At 42.6% G+C, this 21,557-nt stretch overlaps 1 protein-coding gene across 1 annotated transcript in view; it reads right to left on the bottom strand.

The window, feature by feature from the left end:
• Positions 1–21,557, bottom strand: part of LOC105192086 (receptor-type guanylate cyclase Gyc76C) — a 187,916-nt gene that overhangs the window by 88,738 nt on the left and 77,621 nt on the right. The window contains exon 3 of the mRNA XM_019845515.2: positions 12,246–12,816. Coding sequence (XP_019701074.2) covers positions 12,246–12,773 — 528 coding nt within the window. The 5' untranslated portion in view covers positions 12,774–12,816. The remainder of the gene's footprint in view (positions 1–12,245; positions 12,817–21,557) is intronic.

Raw genomic sequence — 21,557 nt, forward strand, 5'->3', positions numbered from 1 at the left:
ATACTTTTGTTTATACAATAACCAAAATATGTAAATATGGTGAGCTAGGCCTGATTGTTATGAGGTCTGTTGTTACGACTATCAGCTGTTTACTGTAACTTACTGCACTAGTTCAGTAAGTGTACTAGTTCGCTAATGCAGTTAAAATAATTGACAAATATGCTTTTATGTTTATATTATTGATAAATATATTTATGTTTACATCATTAATGCTACATGAATACATATTTTATCTGCAAAATATTAATAACTATGTTATGTACATTTTTCATTTATTTCTAATCATTAAATATATTCTTTGAAATACAGAGATCTGTAACAACTGATCGCGATAATTGTAACAACTGATCTCATATATGAGGTTAGTTGTCACAAATGTTGTCGCCTTATATTTTTCATTGATGTAACAAAGTTAATAGAAATATTCAATCGAAAAAATAATTTTTGTGTTGTATAAGCATGTAGCTATTAAAAACTTCTCATGCCGCTTATATTCCATTTGTTCTTCCACTTGCTCTTAAAAAATTCATTAAAAGAAATTGTATCAACTAGCCCCGGTCTCCCCTATGTATTGCTTCTTTAATATACATAAACTAAGTCGCCGAAAAAAAACTCAGGAACTTATGCATAGATTTAATAGTTACCGCAGCAGAGTATCTAGCTATTCTCACAGAAAGCGTGAAAGTATAACGTATATGTGAAGAGAAACGAAATCTCAGTTACCGCGAGCGAAAAGATTCGTTTGAAGAAGTTGAATGGCGTAGCCAATGATGCGATTTTCAACCCAGCTGCGCAAGCGTTTTCCCCTTCCACTTACATACGCACAGCAACGCCCTGTTTATCCGTGTGAAGAACGAAACTTGTACCCTTGACAATATATTAACGTTCGATTCAGGTGATCGGATATATTTCTGGGACAACAGAAACCTCCGAACGGAATCTCTCTTGTGCTGCAACCGAACTTTCAGTTGATTCCTGAGGGACGGAAGGTTTCGGTTGTCGTAACTGAAATTTAGCTGTACCAACCGAGCAGTTTCCTGCGTGTGAGAATGTAGTCACGCTTTCGACAGGTCTACACATGTTCCAGACAATCGTCGCGTTCTCCAATAAGCGCAAAGAGACGCAGCGCGCACCTCTCTCGTAACTGGATCGTACTAGAAATCCGGCAAAAAGTTTCCACGTGTAACTGAATATTTAGCTTTTCCGCCCGAGATTACATTTGCAATCAATGCCCGGCGTGTAGTTTAAATAAACGCGCATACGCTCTCTGTGAACGAGCAAAAAGGCCCTCGAGGAAAAAATCGATATTTACCGTTCCGCAACTATAAATCACTTCGATCCTATTCAGCCGACCGACTCGATTCAGTCCGTTTTACGCGCTATCTCGTATATTTCGTTCCACCATTAAACCACCGCGGCAAAAAATCCTGCTCTCCGTATCCCCGGCGCAGTGAAAGTTCGGCGTTCCTCCTCTTAATCCGCCTGCTCGTTAAATTAACTTCCGTTATCAAGAGCCAGGTCAACAGTAGCGACGTTGTGCCGCGCGGCGCGCCTTATTTATTAATAAAGAGACAGAGATAGATCGGGACAGGGAGCGAGCGAGCGAGAGCGAGAGCGAGTGAGCGAGAGAGATAGAGATAGAGAGAGAGAGAGAGAGAGAGAATGAAAGGAAGAGAAAGAGAGGGCCCGCTCTCGCGTTGGCAATTCACAGCGTGTACCATTGGCCGCGAGTGAATATTATGAATGCGATCTGCGCGCTCTTAAAGAGCGCCAAGTGCGCCGCGCCCATTACACAAGCATACGCGTGTCGCGCGCGTTATGCAAAATTGCCAATTAACGTTCGTTCTATTTACAAATATACCGAGCCGAGCGGAACTAGCCGCGTTACATCGTGGGAGTGCGTACACGCGCGAGTCCCACTATTTCTTTTTTTTTTTTTCACGTGCCCGCGAAGTGAAGCGAGCGAACAGGGGAGCGGCTGAGCGAGCGAGCGAGCGAGCGAGCGAGCGAATGAACAAGGTGGTACTGCTTCACCTGCACCTGCACTTACGACCGCGGCGAGCGCGAACTGCGTATGGCCGAGTGTTAGGCGCGTTTCACACGTGCATTTCGCACGAAGGTCCGAAGCGCGCGACAGCCAAGCCAGCCAGCCAGCCCAGCGCGGTCGAGACTCGCTGGGAGACTCGCGAGTGCGCGCGAGTAAACCGCATCGAATTTGAACGTCCTGTTGAGGAATCGAGAGGTGGCGCGGGGTGAAAGGTAAAAAGTGAAAGAGGAGAGACGTTAAGGAGTCGCGCCGCGATATCGCGCGAGAGGCAGAGCGGCGAAAGATGCTTCGTTAAATTCACTCATCAATAATATCCGTCGGGATGCCGCCGTACGCGCCGAGAGTTGCCGATCTGTCGCGGCGCGAGAAAGAGAACACACACTCTAATATCAGACTTGAAATATCGGCGTTTTCATGGCGCAATGACTTATCTGTCATTAACGGGTTGATAACCGATAATGCTGCAACCGCTAAAAATAAGCCGATCTACGATGACGCGGAGGAATGCGCGCGACGAAGAGACGAGGTTACTTGTTAAACGGGTCGGCCGCGCGCGCGCGGCCGACCGCGAGAACGCTTGTGAATCAAGCTTTATTATAGCTGCGAACAGAGGCCGACATTGCGATCGCGATGCTTACTCTTGCGTAGCATATCGGAGGATATAAATAAACGGCCGCACGGAGCTCGGCTCGTTTCCTGCACCTTTCGACTCGCGCTGAATGCGCGGCCACGCATCGTCGAGGAGGGTCATTACGCGTTTATCGGTGCAACTGCAGCGCGGTGCATCGAACTGCTGAAAGAGAAACTTCATCGGTGAGCGCGGGATTGTCACGCCTCGCGTCGCCGTTTAGCCCTCGTTCTTTTCTCCTTCTCTTTTTTCGCCACTGCCTCCCTCCGCCCTCTCTCTCTCTCTCTCTCTCTCTCTCTCTCTCTCTCTCTCTCTGTCTATATTTTGAGATAGATATGAGAAAGAGAGAGAGAGAGAGAGAGAGAGAGAGAGAGAGAGAGAGAGAGAGAGAGAGAGAGAGAGAGAGAGAGATATGTACTTCGAGTTTAGGTTAGCCGCGTTTTTTTCCAAATACGCGATTTACGTAACTTTAGGCCTGTTTCCAAATTGGTTTCGGAAATTTTGGTTTTGGTTATGAAGTTGGTAGACCTTACGGATCCGGAGATTCGATGATCGAGATAATAGGTTATAAAAAATCTGTCCATTTCTCTATCTGATATTACGAAATTAGTGGCTAAAACCGAGTTTATAAACAGAAATAGTGCATGACCATCGTGTACCGCGCGCGTCCAATCCATGTGTCCTATTCGCTACACACTAGCAAAAATAATTTCGTGGAAGTAATCGCGTGATCAACTGATAAAAATCTATCCAACATCCAAGCGTGATCAGCTGCGACCAATTGCGGAACGTATCCAGGTTAGTGTTTACGGCCTACCAACCCTACAACTAAAACCGAAGTTTCCGAACAGATCTCGGAACAGGTCTTTTGTACTCTCGACCGATCGTCGATCGTACGTTTTCTTCTTCAACCGACGATTGTTCTCCGGAGTTTTTTTATCGTAATAATCCCTGGCCGTTCGCGGCCCCAGAGTCGCGAAGTCCTTGCGCGCGCACGTTACTTTATGCAACTCGCGAAATCGACTTCGCACTGGATTCTCTCGTGCTTTCGTCGTTGCAACTGTGTCTTTCGCGGCGCGCCAAGCAGCGTCGTCTTCGTGTTCACTTTACGCGCCGCGATAGTCTTTTCGAAGCGCGAGACGAAAAACGAAACGACGGGCCTGCTCGAAGCGATAAGAAAGCGAGGGAGGAGAGATTTTTATCCGCTGATTGCGCCGCGCTCGATCGATGATCGCCCGGACGCTTTCGACTTTACACTCCGCTATTACCATCGACGCGCCAATTAATCTCCGATGTAACACCGCTTTATTTTCATGTATAGCCGGATATCGCGTCGCGATAGGATCGACTCGGCTCATTTCGACGATTCGCACGGGTTCTCCGTCCTCTTTCTTCCCCCTCCCCCGCCCTATTTCTTCTTCTTCTTCTTCTTCGTCCTCGCCTCCTGTTCCTCTTTTTTCCTTCCCCACCCTGCCCAAGTCCTCTCTCGATCCCTCACACGTGGTCGCAGGTTGCAAGAGTACCAGGCAGGTTTGGAAGGAAAAAGAACGGCGGGAGGTGGAAGAGACAAGGAAGGGATGCCCACACCGTGCGGGAGGATGGCAGGGATGACGAGGAAGGAGGTGGGTCTACGTTCCCGAACGCGAGCGAATTCTTCTCACGGTTCGCGAGAGAGCCCGCGGTTTCGTCGGCATGCGTGGGCGGACCAGCAAATAACGCCGGTCTTGTATTTTTAAAGCCTCGCAGGACCCCATCGGCGTCTCTCCTGCCGGTCCACAGCGGCCCGGCGCGCTCGTTTCATCGGACCATCGGGAAGACGCCGGGTCATTTCTGCCCTCGCGGCGGCGGCGGCGGCGGCGGCGGCGGCGAGCGGGAGCCGCGTATCTTTCTCTTTTTACTTCCTCTTTATCCGCCGTAGAGCACGCCCGGGCGAAAACGGTCTCACGGTCCCCAGGATGCGCGCGGGGCAAGTGGAAGGAGGAGGCACAAGGGGGGATCCTCCGAATGAATTATCGAGGCTTCTGAAGCGGGGCCCCCGGCGAGCGGCCGTACGGCCCAGAAGATCGAGCGGGAAGAAGAAAAAAGTAACGCCAGGTTCCTCGTAGCTCGTTGCTTGTGTCGTTGCTTCGGTAATCGAAGATACTTCGCTGGATCCAGAGAGTCGGAGAGATCATCAACTGCTCTCCCCCCCTTCCTCCTACCTTTCCCCTCTACTCTCGCTCTTTTGCGCTTGCCATCCTCCATCTCACCTATCCCGCCCTCTGTCTCTAGATTTGCTCTTTTCCGAACAAAACTTTTTAGTGTGCACTAGTGCAACAGGTATGCACTAAAGTGTTCCTCTTGTCGGAAATGGCGTCGCATCGCTGTTCTTTTTCGAAGTGCAACGGTGGTCAGTGCAACAGTTCACTGCACCGGCTGCCCTAGGTCTCGAACCAGAGCAGCCAGTTTAGCGCAGCTCTGCTTTACCGAAACCTAACCTCTAACCATAAGCGTGAACATAGGCCTGTTACGAAATCGATGTCGGAAATCTTGATTTTAGTCATCAAGTTAATAGGCCCTAAACTAATTTCGACACGTTTCGTAATTGATCAGTCGATCATGCTTGAACGTTCACAGCAGTGTATTACTTCTGTTAACAAACTTGGTTTTAGCCATTAATTTTGTGATATTGAATAGAGAAATGGATAGATTTTTATTATTTGTTATCTTGATAATTAATCAGCTGATCAATTATCGGAACGTATCCGACGCCCGTTTCTATATCTACTTCTATCTAATATTCTCCTAACTGCCGGTTAATTTAACCGGCTGGTTATTCCATCGGACAATTGATCAATAGCGTCTGTTGATTTTAATTAACGACAAACACGACTGGTCAATTCCGTTGGAACAACCAACCGGTTCGGTTAACCGAGCTTGATAAAAACGGGCTTGATAAAAACTAAATTAGTTTAAGGTCTACCAACCTCATAACTAAAAACAAAGTTTCCGAAACTGATTTCGGAACAGACCTTATGCAGCACACAATCCTGCGTAATGCGCCAGATAAGTGTCCTGCACTGTGGCGTTCTTTTATCCTTACTTGCACTTCTGCGCTGATGCGAACCACAGGTCAGTTTTTTCTCTTTTCTTTTCGAAGTTCTGAACTAATGCAATAAGTTAGAACGAAACAGATATATTTTCTCTCATTCTAATTTATTGCACTAGCTCAGAAGTTCTTCGAAAAAGAACAAATTTCACACTCTACTCACCTATCCTAGTTCAGTTCAATACTAATGCGGTTCGGAAAAAAAGAACAAACCTTTTGTCGGCGCAGAAAATTCATTCGTGCTGGGAACGCGGAGGTTACTTCCCTTAGGCGGCAATTAACCTTCCGACGCATCCTAGTCGCACCGAGGTGACCTTGTCCTTACCGCGTGCATCCTATTATCGCGCGCGCATGCGCCTGTGGCTTCAGAGATACCGATTTCGTATTATTGCACGTTAATTAGGTGACGATGCGCGAAGATTAACCCTTTGTACTCGGAATGCCAGTATAGCTGGCATGAACATTTATTCCGGCAACTCGGAATGCCAACTGTTGGCATGAAGATGACTTGAAAATAGAGAGCGATAAAACAATAAGATGCGGTAACAACATTAAAAAATATAAAGATCCTTTTTTGTCTTCTTAGGAATTTAGCATTTATTTTTATAATTATCGAGTTGGTGGAAGGAAATGTGGAAATATTCCTCGAATGCAAAGGATTAAACGATTTCGTTCCGGTCGCACGCGCAACCACGAGGAAAACTTCCTCAAAGAGAAAATATCGCCGAGCTTCTCTCGAAAGAATCAGTGACGCGATTTCCGCTTAACTCTTTAAGCCGTGAATTTTTCCTTTTAACCGATTTCTATAAAACTTTGTATCCAGGGGTTTTCTGGGTCGCTGGTTACAAATCCATTGTCAGATTTTCGAAATTCAAAATGGCGGAGAAAAATTTTTTTAATTCTTGCTTCGCTGTATTGAGTCAGCCATCGTGAATTTTAAAAATCTGATGATGGATTTATTAGAGATGTGCGAACTCAAATTCCAATTCAAATCGAATCGAATCTAATGTAATGTAATTCGATTCGATTCGAATCCGAATCCCTATGATTCGAATCCGAATAATTCGTATAGGAATCAAATACATTATCGTTTGCGTGCATCAGCTACAAAACGGGCCATCTGGGCCTGCATGTTTGAACTCTTAACTTGTAATCAACTTAATTTATAATTAATAACTTAATTATAAATTACTTTAATTATTTAAATATATATTTTACTTTAAGATGATATTATAATATCAATATTCCCTGTCATATTAAAATCTTCCATTATTATTTGCATGTTTAATAGTCATGTTAAATTTTTTAATAATTCGATTCGATTTCATTCGATTCGATTCGAATTCGAGTGAAATCTCACAGATTCAATTCGATTCGAATTCGAATTTAGAAAATGAGATTCGATTCGATTCGATATAAAAATTCTTGATTCGCACATCTCTAGGATTCACAATTAGCGACCCAAAAACCCCTCAATAACAATTCTTCTAGAAATTGAAGTTTTTGTTAAGTTTTCCATCCGACATATTGGTCATCTTGAATTTTGAAAATCTGATGATGGATTCGTAATCAGCGGCCCAAGAAAACGGCCCTAGATACCTAGTTTCACGGAAATTGGTTGAATTTTTAATTTTATGTCCGTCATATTGGATTCATTTTGAATTTCTAAAATCTGACAGCGGATTCGCAATCAGCGCCCCCAAAAAGTCCTCGCGTATCAATTCTCAAATAAAAATAGTTAATTCTTCGCCTTGCCATACATTTATTCTTAAAAACATTTTATTATGCTTACTTATTTACTATTAGCAGTAATAAATTTAAAGAATTTATAACTAATCATAATTGTTTTACACTAGTTATGGTCTTAAGAAGATAGAAAATATAATTGCTAAGAAATCGATCATTAAAACTGCTCATAAAATATAAAAAAACTGACGGAATATAGGTGGGTGTCTCTGGATGTCCGCCTGCACCACAAAGGGTTAAGCGAACATATCTTGATGTCGTTCCCTCATGATTAGCCGGGAAACTAGTTCGTTTGCAATCGTGTGAACTGGGAAAGAGGAAATAACTTGACTGCGCCAAATTTCCACGAACCGTTTACGATCCCGCGATAAAACCAAGATTTAGCGGCTTTCGGATTTCAAGATTTAGCGCAATGCGAATAATAATACGTTAAGAGACTTGCGAAGTTGGATCTCGTCCAATTAGCACGGCAGGGATCCGCTCTCCGCGTCGATCCGCTTTTCTCCTAATTTAGCGGCGCTTGATTGAAACGACAAGATCCACCGAGGCTTGGCTGATCTTTACGAGGAAAGAACAAATCGACCACCGGTCGAAGGCTATTATTTCAGGCATGTCTCATCAATCCGCGTTGATCCGCTGATCCGCGCGCAACGGCGGCGGTCTTTCCCAGTTAGAGCGTCCGTTAATGGCAGATAGAGCGGTAGAGCGTGAGATGCTATTACTATTCGCATGATCGGCGTATGACGTTGTAATCCGCCTTGAAACACGCTTAATGGAAAGAATTACGTTCCGCATCGACGAGATAAGCAGTTTCCATCCGACACGCACGTTATAATTTCGCGGCGGCGTGTAATCGAGTAGGAAGCAGGATACGTCCCGGGAAAAGGAACGAGGTTAGGAACAGATGGAGATACTGCGTCGAGGGGAAATGAAATTTCGAGGGAGTGGCCGCGCGTGTGTTTTGGGCTCGCCTTCGATGTCGCGCGGTATCCTGGCCGATTATTCCGACTGGACCCAGGCTCTCTCGACGATCGGCCGACGACCGACGCGGGCGCGTCGCGTAGGACAAAGAGCGTCCTGGACGGCCAAGTGTATTCGAAGACGAAGAATTGCAGGCATTGGTGGACGAAGACCCATGTCAAACGCAAAAACAACCTGCAGAAGCATTAAATTGTGCTCAATCTGTCATTTCCGATCGTTTGAAAGGCTTAGGGAAGGTTTACAAGGAAGGAAAATGAGTCCCATATGAACTGAAGCCGAGAGACATTGAAAGGCGAGAAACCACCTGCGAAATTCTGCTTGCTAGGCAACAAAAGAAAGGGGTTTTTACATCGTATCATCACTAGGGATGAAAAATGGATTTATTCTGACAACCTCAAACGTCGAAAAACTTTTTGCGAACCCTCAACATCGACGCCAAAGAGGAATATCCATGGAAAGAAGGCAATGCTCTGTATTTGATGGGATCAGAAGGGTGTGCTGTATCATGAGCTGTTGAAAAGTGATCAAACAGGGGATCTCTATAGATGATCCATTTGAACCGAGCATTGCACGAAAAACGACTAGAATATGAAACGAGACAGCATAAAGTGATTTCGCTTCATGACAACGCTCGGCCTCACGTCACAAAATCTGTCAAGGAAACGTTAGAAGCACTTCGCTGGGAAGTGTTACTACCCCATGCGGCTTATTCACCAGACTGTGCCCCTTCCGACTACCACTTGTTTCGGTCGATGGTACACGCACTTGCTGACGAATGCTTCAATTTTTACGAGGACGTCGAAAAATGGGTCTCTGACTGGATAGCCTCTCCAAAGATAAGTCATTCTTTCGCCGCGGAATTCGCTTGCTGACCGAAAGATGGCAAAAAGTCATCGTTAACGATGGACAATATTTTGATCGATGTACTTTTACATTTTGTTTCTTAAATGAAGCCATACGTTTTTATTACAGAAAAACGGACGGAACTTTCCGATTCACCTAATAATAGCGTCGACGAATGCCATGATTGCGCGGCTGGGCGATGGCGTGATAACGGCATAATCTCGCGCGAAACTTGGCGGCCGAGTTGAAAGATATCTCTTATGGCATCGGGATGATTGGTCGCCTCGGTGCAGGAGCAAACGCGCAGCGTGCGCATCGTGATGGAGCGACGAGTGAACGACTCCGCGGAGGACGCGGCGCAGCGCTCTCCCCCCCCCCTCCTGCCCCGCCGCTGAGCCGAGAAGAACGATCGCCGCTCGGCGGGATAATGTACGGGATGGCACGTTTTAAACGGGTACAAAGTGCCGACCGGTTTTGCACAATCGGCGTAATAACGTTATTCTCCTCGGTAACAATAGAGCGTGCATAGAGTCGCGCGGCGAGCTTCATTTCGCACGGCTGCGCGGAGGAAGGAGATACGTTCTCGCCGCACGCGAGCCGAGAAGAATGGCCGGGCGGGAGGCCATGAGGGAATATAACGGGTACCGTTTCTTCCTCCCGCACAGATACGCAACCGTCATCGTGTACAAAGTAACCGAAGAGAGCGATCCACCGCGCACGCTCTCTTTGGCTAATTAGCCGACGTTCGCGCCGAGTTCAGAAATCTAAACTACGATTCATGAAAGGATAAATGTGCATTAAAGGTACCCTTCATCGATTTTTTTTTTTCAATTTGATGTGTGCTGTAGAAGGTAGAATTTTGAATAACATTTTGCAATATAATTGTACGCGAATCGTTAGTAGTTTCCGAAATATTTGACTTTAAAATATTCTAAAATATTATGCATTCTCAAAAGTTACTTATCTTTATGATTGTACGACGCATATCGTTATTCTGAATTAGGTTAGGTTAAGTTGTTAAAAAAAAAAGAATTCAAGACTTTAAGAGCAAATAATACAGGGTATTTAAAGAAAAAAGGTTTAAAAAAAAGGATTAAAAACTTTAAGAGCAAATAGTGCTCGCAAAATGGAGGAAGAAAATCCTAATAAACATGAGTTGAAAAATTAATATCGTCGGAGTTATGAACAGTTATTTATTTTAATCAAAGCGAGTGACTTACTCGTTTCTGGTGCTTTTGTATTCTTTGACATAATTTATCGGTAAAGAACTACCATGCTTTAAAGGAATCCCTAAAAGAAAGTCTCCGCTCTTGCTCGGGATGTAAACAAACATCTATCTTCTGTCCATTTATACGGAATGTCCAAAAAGTCCCGGAGCGATATCTCGAAAACGAAGCATTTTAGAAAAAAATGTTTCGGACAAAAGTTGTATGGTTTTAAAGTGGACATATAACAACTATGCCATTTTGTTTATCGATGGTGCCACTTTCGAAATATTGACTGATCATTACTTTCCTTAAATGGAAACCTCAGTTTTTTATTATATCATCTTTTTCTAACTAACTTTTTCTAACTATTTGTCGAAAGAAAAAGTGACTTTTGTTAATTTTATGATTTTGAAATTGTCAAAAATCGATAAATTAACAAAAGTCAGGACGCTATTGTAACAATATATTCTTGAGACTAAATAAAGTAAAAAAGTCTAGTACCACTTTTTCTTCCGATAAATAGTTAGCGAGATATCGTAAGTTAAATATTGAAAAAATTATCAAGTTTTCCTATTTATATCTGAATTGATATTTATATCTGAAAAAATATTAGGCAAATAAAAAAATGTTTCAGACAAAAGTTGTTAAAATTAATTGACAGAAACATTTCTCCCCGAAATATCTTGTTTTCGAGATATTTTATCGGTCCGGGATTTTTTAGACATCCTGTATATACGCGTTACCAAGCAATTGTTAATCGCATGTCCTCGTGAATAGCTGAATAGTAAATAGATGTAAAGAGTTATCACAAATTTTCACAATACAGTAAGAATGACATTGTAATATTCTAATGAAGAAATGGCAGAACGCATTTCATGTATGGCTGTGCATTAGAAACGAGTAAGTCATTTGCTTTAATTGAAGTAAATAATTGTTCATGACTTCGACTATACTAATTTTTCGACTTACGTTTATTAGAATCTTTTTCCTTCATTTTGTGAATACTATCTGTCCTTAAAATCTTTTTTTAAAACATCTCGTATTATTAAGCATTGTGGTTTAAGAATCTTTTCAACGCTCAACCATATGTAAAAACGTATAAGTTGGGTTCGATTAGATTAGATTAGGTTAAGCTGGGCTTTTTTTCGAAGAGAGGGTGCAAAGTAAATCACTTTAATTTAAAATAAATCGCTTTAATTAAATCGCTTTAATTAAAATAATTGTTCACAGCTCTGACAATATTAACTTTCTCCATCTATGTTTATTATGACTTTTTTCCTTCATTTTATGAGTACTGCCTTTAAAGTTCTAAACCTATTTTTAAACATTTTAAACTCTGTATGTGTATGTGAAACAACTGTACTATGCAAATCACTTATATTGAATATTATACAACTTATAATTTTCTAAACTTTTAATTTATTAAATAAATAAACAATAACCTAACTCAATAAACCGCGAATAACAACGTATGTTGCACGCTTATGAAGATAAACAACTTCTGAGAATGCCCATAATCCCAGTGCTTTGAAGTCAAATGTCTCGGAAACTGCAAGCAACCCCACCACATAGTTGTATGATAAAAAGTTACTCAGAATTTCACCTTCTACAACATATTTCGAAATAAAAGAAAATCGGCGAGATGTTACCTTTCATGCATATTTACGTATGCATGCCGGTGAAAGATCCAGGGAAAAGGCTTACCTCGTCGAGAGCCATAGACAGAGCGCCGGAGATGGCGAGGCCCTGACGGTCCTTGAGGCCGCCCTTGATGGCCGTGAGATAGCCGATGGTCAGGTTCTGCTTCTGCTTCTGCGGCCTCTTCACGAACGACTCGGTCGTGATCGAATGGACTGACAGTCCCGCTGGAAAGTGACCACTGAGGGACGCTTGCTGCTGCAACTGGGCCGCGAGCAATCCCGGCGGCTCGGCCTGGACCAGGACCAGGACCAAGGGGCTGCTGGCCAGTAGCAGCAGCACCAGGAGGGCGCGTGGGCTGCCGCCGTTGGCGCGCGGCTGCTGCGGCAGGTGCAGCCGATGCTGCTGCTGCTGCTGCTGTTGCTGCTGCTGCTGCTGCTGCTGCTGCTGCTGCTGCTGCTGCTGCCGCTGCTGCTGCTGCTGCTGCTGCTGCTGCTGCTGTCGGTCGCGCTCCTGATGGAGCTGCTGCTGGTGCGGATGCTGGTGACGGGGAGGCCTGCGGTGGCTCGGCTGTACTGGCGGGCCGGGGCGCATGGCCGCCGCCGCCACCGGTCAGCAGCGCCTCCCTCCCGCTTACCTAGAAAATATATATCGAGGGCACGTTGAGAAAGCGAGAGAAAAAGAGAGGGGGAGGGGGTGTTTCAAGTGTTTCGGTTAATTTTGAAGGTTGGCGGTAGACGGATCGTTTATTATTTTAACGATCCGATTTCAATCGGAATATCTTCCACCGTTTGCTGTCTCCTTTCCCCATTTCTCTGGCGATAAGTGGATTCCACGATAGAGAAGAAGACTCATCTTTAGGAGCGATCCATCGATCGTCAGCCCTGAAGATTCACCGAAATAGCCAACGTATCGCAGCTGAGGAAAGTCGCAGTTGAGAGAGGCCCGGTCTTCGCAAGACCAAGTCACGACGCTAAGTCACTTCGAGAACGATGAAAGGCCGCGTCGTCAGTGCTGCCGGATCAAAATTATGTTTTTCCACCAATCTTTATGCAAAAATTCTTCAAATTTCCCTACTCTTGGTAACAATTTCACCAAATTGACAAAATTTTTCACACGCTATGCTAAAGCTCAATTTTCTTATTTATTTTTAGTAATAACGCATGCGCAAATCTAGAATTATGAGTATATATTACACAGATTTTTAATGAGAAACAAAGATAGAATGGTCGCGTTCAGCAGAGAAAGAAGTGAGCGCTCAGTGATTATTGGTGTATTCTTTTAGAACTTTGATAGATTCAAAAGAATGTACCAATCAGGGATAAAGTCACTAAGTGCTCACTGAACAGTTTTCTTGTGAATATATATGTGAATATTGAAACGTAGCCAATGAGTACATTCTAGCAATACTACAACGCACTGAGCTTTTACATCCGATTGGCATATTCCTTTACCTAGATCTAAAAATATACGCCGATCAAATGCAAGAGCTCAGTTAGTACTCAGGCAGCGGTTGTAATACTGAGTGCACCCATCGATCAAAAGACTCGTGGAAATTATATACTAATCAGCCAATCAGAGAATGTTGGCCGCTCTCTTTTTAGACTGGATCTACAATAGATATAGTAAGCCTCAAGTTGTAAAAAAATTGATCGATCACAGTCAACTATTTTCTTCACATTCGATTGTGGAGATTTTTCTCAGTACAAAGGCTGTCAAAATTCACCAAATTTACACTTTTCCCAGAAAAATGTCCACCAATTTCCACAATGTGAGAGAATCACCAAGATTGGCAACTATGTGCGCCGTAATGGACGGAATTTGAAGTTAAGGCCATCACACACAAACGAACTTAAGCAGTAAGCAAATCGACCAATCACAATCGAAATTTTAAAAGGACGTCATTTTAAAACTTACGAGAATAATTGATTGTGATTGGTCAGTTTCTTTACCGCTTACGTCTTACCGCTTACGTTCGTTTGTGGTGCGATGGCCTTTACTCGTTCGGCAAGAGGTGAGAGGAGGAAACCCCGAAACTGTGTTGCCGTACGTTGCGCCGATGGTCGATTCAGCGCTCGATTCGGCGGCGCGATTATCGATATACCCTCTCGAGCCACCGTCGAGACCACGTCGGTCTTACGCCGCACGTCGCGGCGCGGCGCGTATGTCGCGTAATGAGAGCGCTGCAATTTCCGTGGTTACAACCGCGAGCGCCGTTGCAATTGCAATTGTGACAATAATGCATATCTTCCTGCTTAAGTACGTTTATCGCGAGGCCACGCTTATTTGCATGAATCATCGTGCGCGCTATCTGCACGCGCACGCTCGGCTAATAATAGCCGATATCTTTAAAATAATGTTACCGTGCGCGGCGGGCCATGTACGTACGTTAAGCTGATTTACACGTGCGCCACGTCCTCCCCCGCCCCTCTGCGATGATATTCCCGCCGCGCGAGCGCTCTTCGCATTGTTCCTCGAAGGGGGCGTGCGAGCTCGTCGCGCCGAGGGACGCGATCTTCTCTTTGGGCGAATTTACATGATATACACACCGGATACCGCGGATCCCGGAGGAACCCGCGATATCCACGACATCTCGGTGTGTCACGATAGGCGAATGTAACGGTGCACCGTGAACACGCGGCGAGCACGCGCGTGGCACGACTGCAACTTCCCTTCCGTTGTCTCGTAAATCAATCGGATTTATTTTCTTGCCTGACGGAGTCGCGCGGCACGGAGCTCGCGATAATCGTGTCGCGCCCCGATGGCCGGGGACTTTATGCAAGCGCGAAACCGACACCGCTAATTTCCATCCCACACGCGTATGTCCGTACGTATTCATTCTCATGCTCGCTCGGAGAATTGGCCCTTTGTGTGGCGTATTTCTCTCTACCTGACGGCTCTCTCTGTGAAATCTCGCATTCCTATTTTTTTTTGGAGCCTAGTTTTTTATTGGTTCATTTTATTGGATCATTCATTACAAATCCAAAGTCAGATCTCAGAAATTCAAAACGGCAGATTCAATGTAGCTGCCACAAAAATTAGAGTAAGACTGAATAAATGTAAATCAGGTACACGATATAAAAGTTTATCAGATCGTCAATTACGAATTTCATGTCAGATTTACAAAATTCAATCAAGCAATGTTTTTTCCTTTTTTTTTTTTGATAATCCGTGAGTGCAAAATATTCTGAAAAAAAAAAATATATATATATATATATTAGATGTACAACTTTGCTTCCGCCGTTTTTTTTCCGAAACTCGAGGCTTTATTGTAAAAAACTGGTTATACATTTATGACTCAAAGTATTGTCCATCGCCGGCCACTACTTTCTTCCATCTTTCGGGCAGCGTACGAATCCCGCGTTGAAAAAACTGGTCATCTTTTGAAGCGATCCACGAATCGATCCAATTTCTTACTTCTTCATAAGACCGGAAGTGCTGGTCAATCAGGCCGTGTGCCATTGATCGAAACAAGTGATAGTCAGAGGGAGCAACGTCTGGAGAATACGGCGGGTGGGGTAGGACTTCCCATTTCAACGTTTCCAAGTATGTCTTGACCACTTTCGCAACATGGGGTCGAGCATTGTCATGCTACAAAATCACTTTATCGTTGTATTGCGGCCGTTTGTCTTTCAATGCTCGGTTCAAACGCATTAATTGCGTTCGATAATGATCGCCTGTGATTGTTTCAGTCGGTTTTAACAGCTCATAATACACTACGCCGAGCTGGTCCCACCAAATACAGAGCATGACCTTGGAGTCGTGAATATTCGGTTTGGCCGTCGATGTGGAAGCATGGCCGGGATATGCCCATGATTTTTTGCGTTTGGGGTTATCGTAATGAACCCATTTTTCGTCCCCAGTCACAATGCGATGCAGAAATCCCTTTCGTCTTTGCCTTTCAAGCAACTGTTCACAAGCAAACAAACGCCGTTCAACATCTCTCGGTTTCAACTCGTACGGCACCCAATTTCCTTGCTTCTGAATCATTCCCATGTCTTCGAGGCGTTTTGAAATTGCTTGTTGAGTCACTCCCAATGATCGTGCTAATTCTTCTTGACTTTGACACGAGTCTTCATTAAGTAATGCCACCAATTCTGCATCTTCGAAAACCTTTTCTCTTCCACCGCTATGCCGGTCTCCGACGTGAAAATCACCGTTCTTGAAGCGTTGAAACCACTCACGACACGTTCTTTCACTAATAGCGGCCTCACCATAAATATTTGAGAGCATTCGATGAGCCTCAGCCGCAGATTTCTTCATATTGAAGCAGAAAATTAAAACCTCCCGCAAATGACGAGAATTTGGCTCGTAAACTGACATTTTCAATCGAGAATAACTTTATGATGCAGACACAAATCGACTAATGTTTCTATGGGGTTATGTTGACAGATGCCCAAGTTTATTGTATGACGTCTATGATCTATTTATTTCGACCACTACTTACCGCTAAAGCCATCTATAGGAAAACGGCGGAAGCAAAGTTGTACACCTAATATATATATTATATTTAATGCGTGAAAAATATTCAGTATAAGTTTCAATCTCTAATCTTCAATACTTTCCAAGAAATTAATTTTTCTTTTTTAAATCTTTTTTTCGACTTTATTATAAATAATGATAGATAGATGAAGTATAAATAATGAAAAAATGAACAATCGGATGTGAAAATCATGGGAAATATTTAAAAAAAGTATTAATATATGAGAAAAATGATATATCAATATTTACTTTGCATCTTTCAAAAATTCCAAATGGCAGATCCAACATGGCTGCCATAAATTAGCGTAAGTCTGAATAAATATAAATCAGATACACGATATAAAAGTTTATCGTTACAAATTTCATGTCAGATTTACAAAATTCAATCAAGTAATTTTTTCTAATAATCCAACGAAAAATTCTGGAAGAAATATGTATTATATTTGACACGTGAAGAATATTCAGCAAAATTTTCAGCCTCTTATCTTAAATATTTTCCAAAAAATTAAATTTTTTTCAAATCGCCTTTTCCCAATTTCATTTATTTATAAATAATTAAAATTCTATCAGATACAAAAAACATGAGAAATATGTAAGAAAGTAAGTTTTAATATATCAGAAAAGTAAGATCATACTTATTTTTATTAAAATTATAAATAGTATATCGTAGTGAAAAATGAAAGTGAAATAGATAATAAATATACTTTTCACTTGCCACACAAAGGATTAACAGGAATTTTACGGTTAATAAAGTCGAGCTTCCCGGGCGCGCAAATTGAATTTTGACGATTCTGCGCTCCGCAGTTGCGACATAATTGAAGTATTTTCATAAATTTGCATGCAATTGTTCCTAATGTGCAAACAGAACACTTGGTGGAGCTGCATCGCAACGGTGCACGATGATACTCATCTGGAGTGTCAACGTCAGCTCGACCAGCCGTGTATGGCGGCTTTATCGGCCACGAAAATTTAGACTCGAGCTGGTAGGCGCGTCTCTACAAAAAAAAAAAAACATACGACCTATTTCCGATAACTATTACCTCGGGATGAAAAATACACGCAGCATTATCTATGAATTCCAACATGTGCCGTGACGATAACGTTACGCCGATAAGGAAACATCTGTACGAATACGCACTGCATCACGCGGCAATTGCGTCTGATCGCGAAACGTGCGACGTCGCCGGGCAGGATCGCGCGTTAAATCGCTACGAGACGGATTTGTACGCGGGCACGAGGTTGGAGCACGTGGTCGCGTGAAAGCGAATCGAGCGAGGGAGAGAGAGAGAGAGAGAGAGAGAGAGAGAGAGAGAGAGAGAGAGAGAGAGAGAGAGAGAGAGAGAGGGATGCAAAGAGAAGAGAGAAAGAGAAAGAAAAAGAAAAGACAGAGAGAGAGAGAGGGAGAGAGAGGGGGGGAGGGAACGGAAGAAAAGTGAGGAAGAGGGGGAAAGAAAGAAACACAGAAGGGGACAGGGAGACAGAGAGATGGACACCTGTTGCGATTACGTAACTCCTTAGCCAAGAGTCGGGTTAGCCCGTAACGACTCGAGCAACAATAAAGACGTCTCCGCCAGTCATGACGCATGGTGTCATTCACCAAGGGAGGAAGCGCGTGCGCGCGCGCGGGCACCTTTCGACTCGCCAGTCGCCGTCACCGCCGTCGACTTCCAACTCGGAGGCTTAATTATGGCCGGGAGAGTCACGAAGCCCGGATTTATTTGACGCCCGTCGCGAATGGACAAAAGGAGACGTTAAAGGGACGTCCCGTCGACGCACCGCGCTATGCGCTGGTGCCACGCCGTTCGTATATCGCATCCCGGGGCCACACCACGCCACGCTTAACCCCTCGACGTGATCCACCGTTACGTCACTACTCGTCCATCATACCTACGTGCAGTGAGCTGCGCATACGTCGTACTTGTACGTCATCCGGATGACGTACGAGTGGGCGCACCTTCAGCCCGACGACTGCATTTCACTTCTTTCTCTCTCTCTCTCTCTCTCTCTCTCTCTCTCTCTCTCTCTCTCGGTCCGCTTTCGCGTTGGCTACGAAGAAGGAGACCCACGAGACGGGCTCTTCGCCGGAGGAGAGCGCGCGGAAAAAGCGAGCGAACATTTATTGCGAGTGATTTACCTTCATACGTGCTCTCGATGCAGCGCGCGCGCAGCTCGATGTTTCTCTTTATTTCTTTTTCACTTATCGGCAGCTCTATAGCGTCTCATTTTGAGTGATTAACGCGCGACGCGTGTCGGGAGTGTGGAGAGAGAGAGAGAGAGAGAGAGAGAGAGAGAGAGAGAGAGAGAGAGAGAGAGAGCGAGAGAGAGAGAGAGAGAGAGAGAGAGAGAGAGAGAGAGAGAGAGAGAGAGAGAGAGAGAGAGAGAGAGAGGCCGCTCCTATTTATATTCCACGGCTGAGCCCCTCGACTGTACGGCAAACGGCGATTAATTAATACGCCAGCTTCTACGAGATCTATCGCCCACGATGTCTCTATCAATGTCCCTCGTGAAACGGTTTGTCGGACACGGCGTGAAGAATAAATACTACAGGAGGTACGATTTTTGCTTCACTCGCGCCGCCAAAGCCAAGCGAACAATTATTAAGTGACCGAGAAAGTTCGTGTGGTTTTGCGTATTAAGAATTAAACAAGGGCGAAAATTTTCAGGAAAGAATGTTATAATTGGCATGTAAATATAAATGTTATAAGTGACTGATGTATGAATGAATAATGGATAATTCCTCGTTATCAATAACGGAGGGTAACTGATATAACTTCCTGAACGTGGTGCATCCTTAAGTCATTCACCGTCGGAAGAAAATTTTTTTAAACCACCTCTGTGCAGGATTGATAAAAAAACATGTTTAAAATACAATATTTAAAATAAAAAAAAAGGAAAACATGTTGTTTTGCTCAATTGTTTTTTATGTTTGAAACAAGTGTTTTTATGTTTCAAACATATTCCGCATAAGCGCAAAAACATAAAAAACATGTTTAAAACATAAAAAACATGTTTTAGACATGACTTAAACATACGTGCATTTGACCTTTAGTGTAGTTCGAACACTTAACTTTTAATGTGGTTTAGAATGCAGTCAATAATTTAATAAAAGAAGAAAATTTCGTTTCCGGGAGTGCATAAAAGATAATTTATTTTATCAAACCATCGACTACGTTCTCAATCGCGGCGAAAAAAGTTTTTAAATTATTTCATTTAAACTACGAAATATATATGTGAACAAAATATGAATTATTAAGTAAATATACAGGGTGGTCACATAAAGTGTGACAACCCAAAAACTCTAAAACTTTATATCATTGTTCCAAGCAAAGTTTCATGTATTCGAGAGATCTTTCTAACTATATAAACAAAAGTCCGCCTCCGCTCTTCCTTGAAGAGCGGTGGAAGATAACTTCCTCGTAATTTCAAGTGGAACCTCCTATAAAATGTTACACATTTGGGAAGAAACAAGTAAATTTAATTTGGAAAATTTCTTTAAAAGATACTTCTATCAAAAATTATAAACACTTAAACTTTACAATAAAATGCATTCAAACTAAAGTGATAAAACCATAAATGTGAGAAGAGAAATGTAGTTTCAACAAGATAGTGCGCCTTCTCATTTTTCCAGAGCTACGCGTACTCTTTTAAACAAAATATTTGGTGACAGATGGATAGATCGGGGAGGTCCTGTTTATTGGCGCCTTCGTTCACCTGACCTTACACCATTGGACTATTTTTTATGGGGATATATCAAAGAGAAAATTACGTTTCAACCACCTACGACAAAAAAAGATGTAAAACGAAAAATACGTGAAGCTTGCGCTAGCGTGACCCCAAAAATGTTGTTTAGAGTTAGACAAAATTCTGTAAAAAGAATTAATAAGTGTTTAAATGTGAGTGGTCAACACTTCGAACATTTAATAAAATAAAAAATGTGAAAAATTATGAAGTCTTTTATTTAACTTACGGTATTATCACTTCAGTTTGAGTGCACTTTACTGTAAAGTTTAAATATTTATAATTTTTGACAGAAGTATTTTTTAAAGAAATGTTCCAGATAAAATTTGCTTGTTTCTTCCCGTAGAATCCAAATGTGTAACATTTTATAGAAGGTCCCATTTGCAATTACAAAGTTATCCTGTAGCCCCCTTCAGGGAAGAACGGAGGGTGAATTTTTGTTTATATAGAAAGACTTCTCGAATACATGAAATTTTATCATGAACAAGTTTTTAATACAACAAAGAACTTTAGAGTTTTTTTGAGTTGTCACCTTTACGTGGGCCACACTGTACCGGGTGTATCTGATTATTTTGTAAACGCGACATTTTCGAAAAAAATGTATCAGAGAAAAATTGTATGATTTTAAGGGGAACATAAAACGACTATACCAGTTTGTTTATATTGATGGCGCCACTTTCGAGATATTCACTGATCATTACTTTTCTTAAATGGAAATCCCAACTTTTTATTACATCATCCTTTCCTACCAATTAATTTGAACAATTTTTCTCCGAAACATTTCTTTATTTGCCTAATATTTTTTGAGATACTTAAAGAAAATTTGGTAACTTTTTCAACACTTAACTTAACAACACTTACACTATATCTCGTTAACTGTTTATTGAAAGAAAAAATGGTATTAGACTTTTTTACTCGATTTGGTCTCAAGAATATATTGTTACAATAGAGACCTGATTTTTGACTAATTTGATAATTTTAAAATTTCCAGAAATCGATAAGTTAACAAAAGTTAAGGCATTATTGTAGCAATATATTTTTGAGACTAAATAGAGTAAAAAAGTTTAATACCATCTTTTCTTCCAATAAACAGCGAGATATCGTAAGTTAAATGTTGAAAAAGTTACCAATTTTTCCTTAAATATTTCGAAAAATTTT

This window comes from Harpegnathos saltator, unplaced genomic scaffold (assembly GCF_003227715.2).
Source record: "Harpegnathos saltator strain DR-91 unplaced genomic scaffold, Hsal_v8.6 scaffold677, whole genome shotgun sequence".
NCBI lineage: Eukaryota > Metazoa > Arthropoda > Insecta > Hymenoptera > Formicidae > Harpegnathos > Harpegnathos saltator.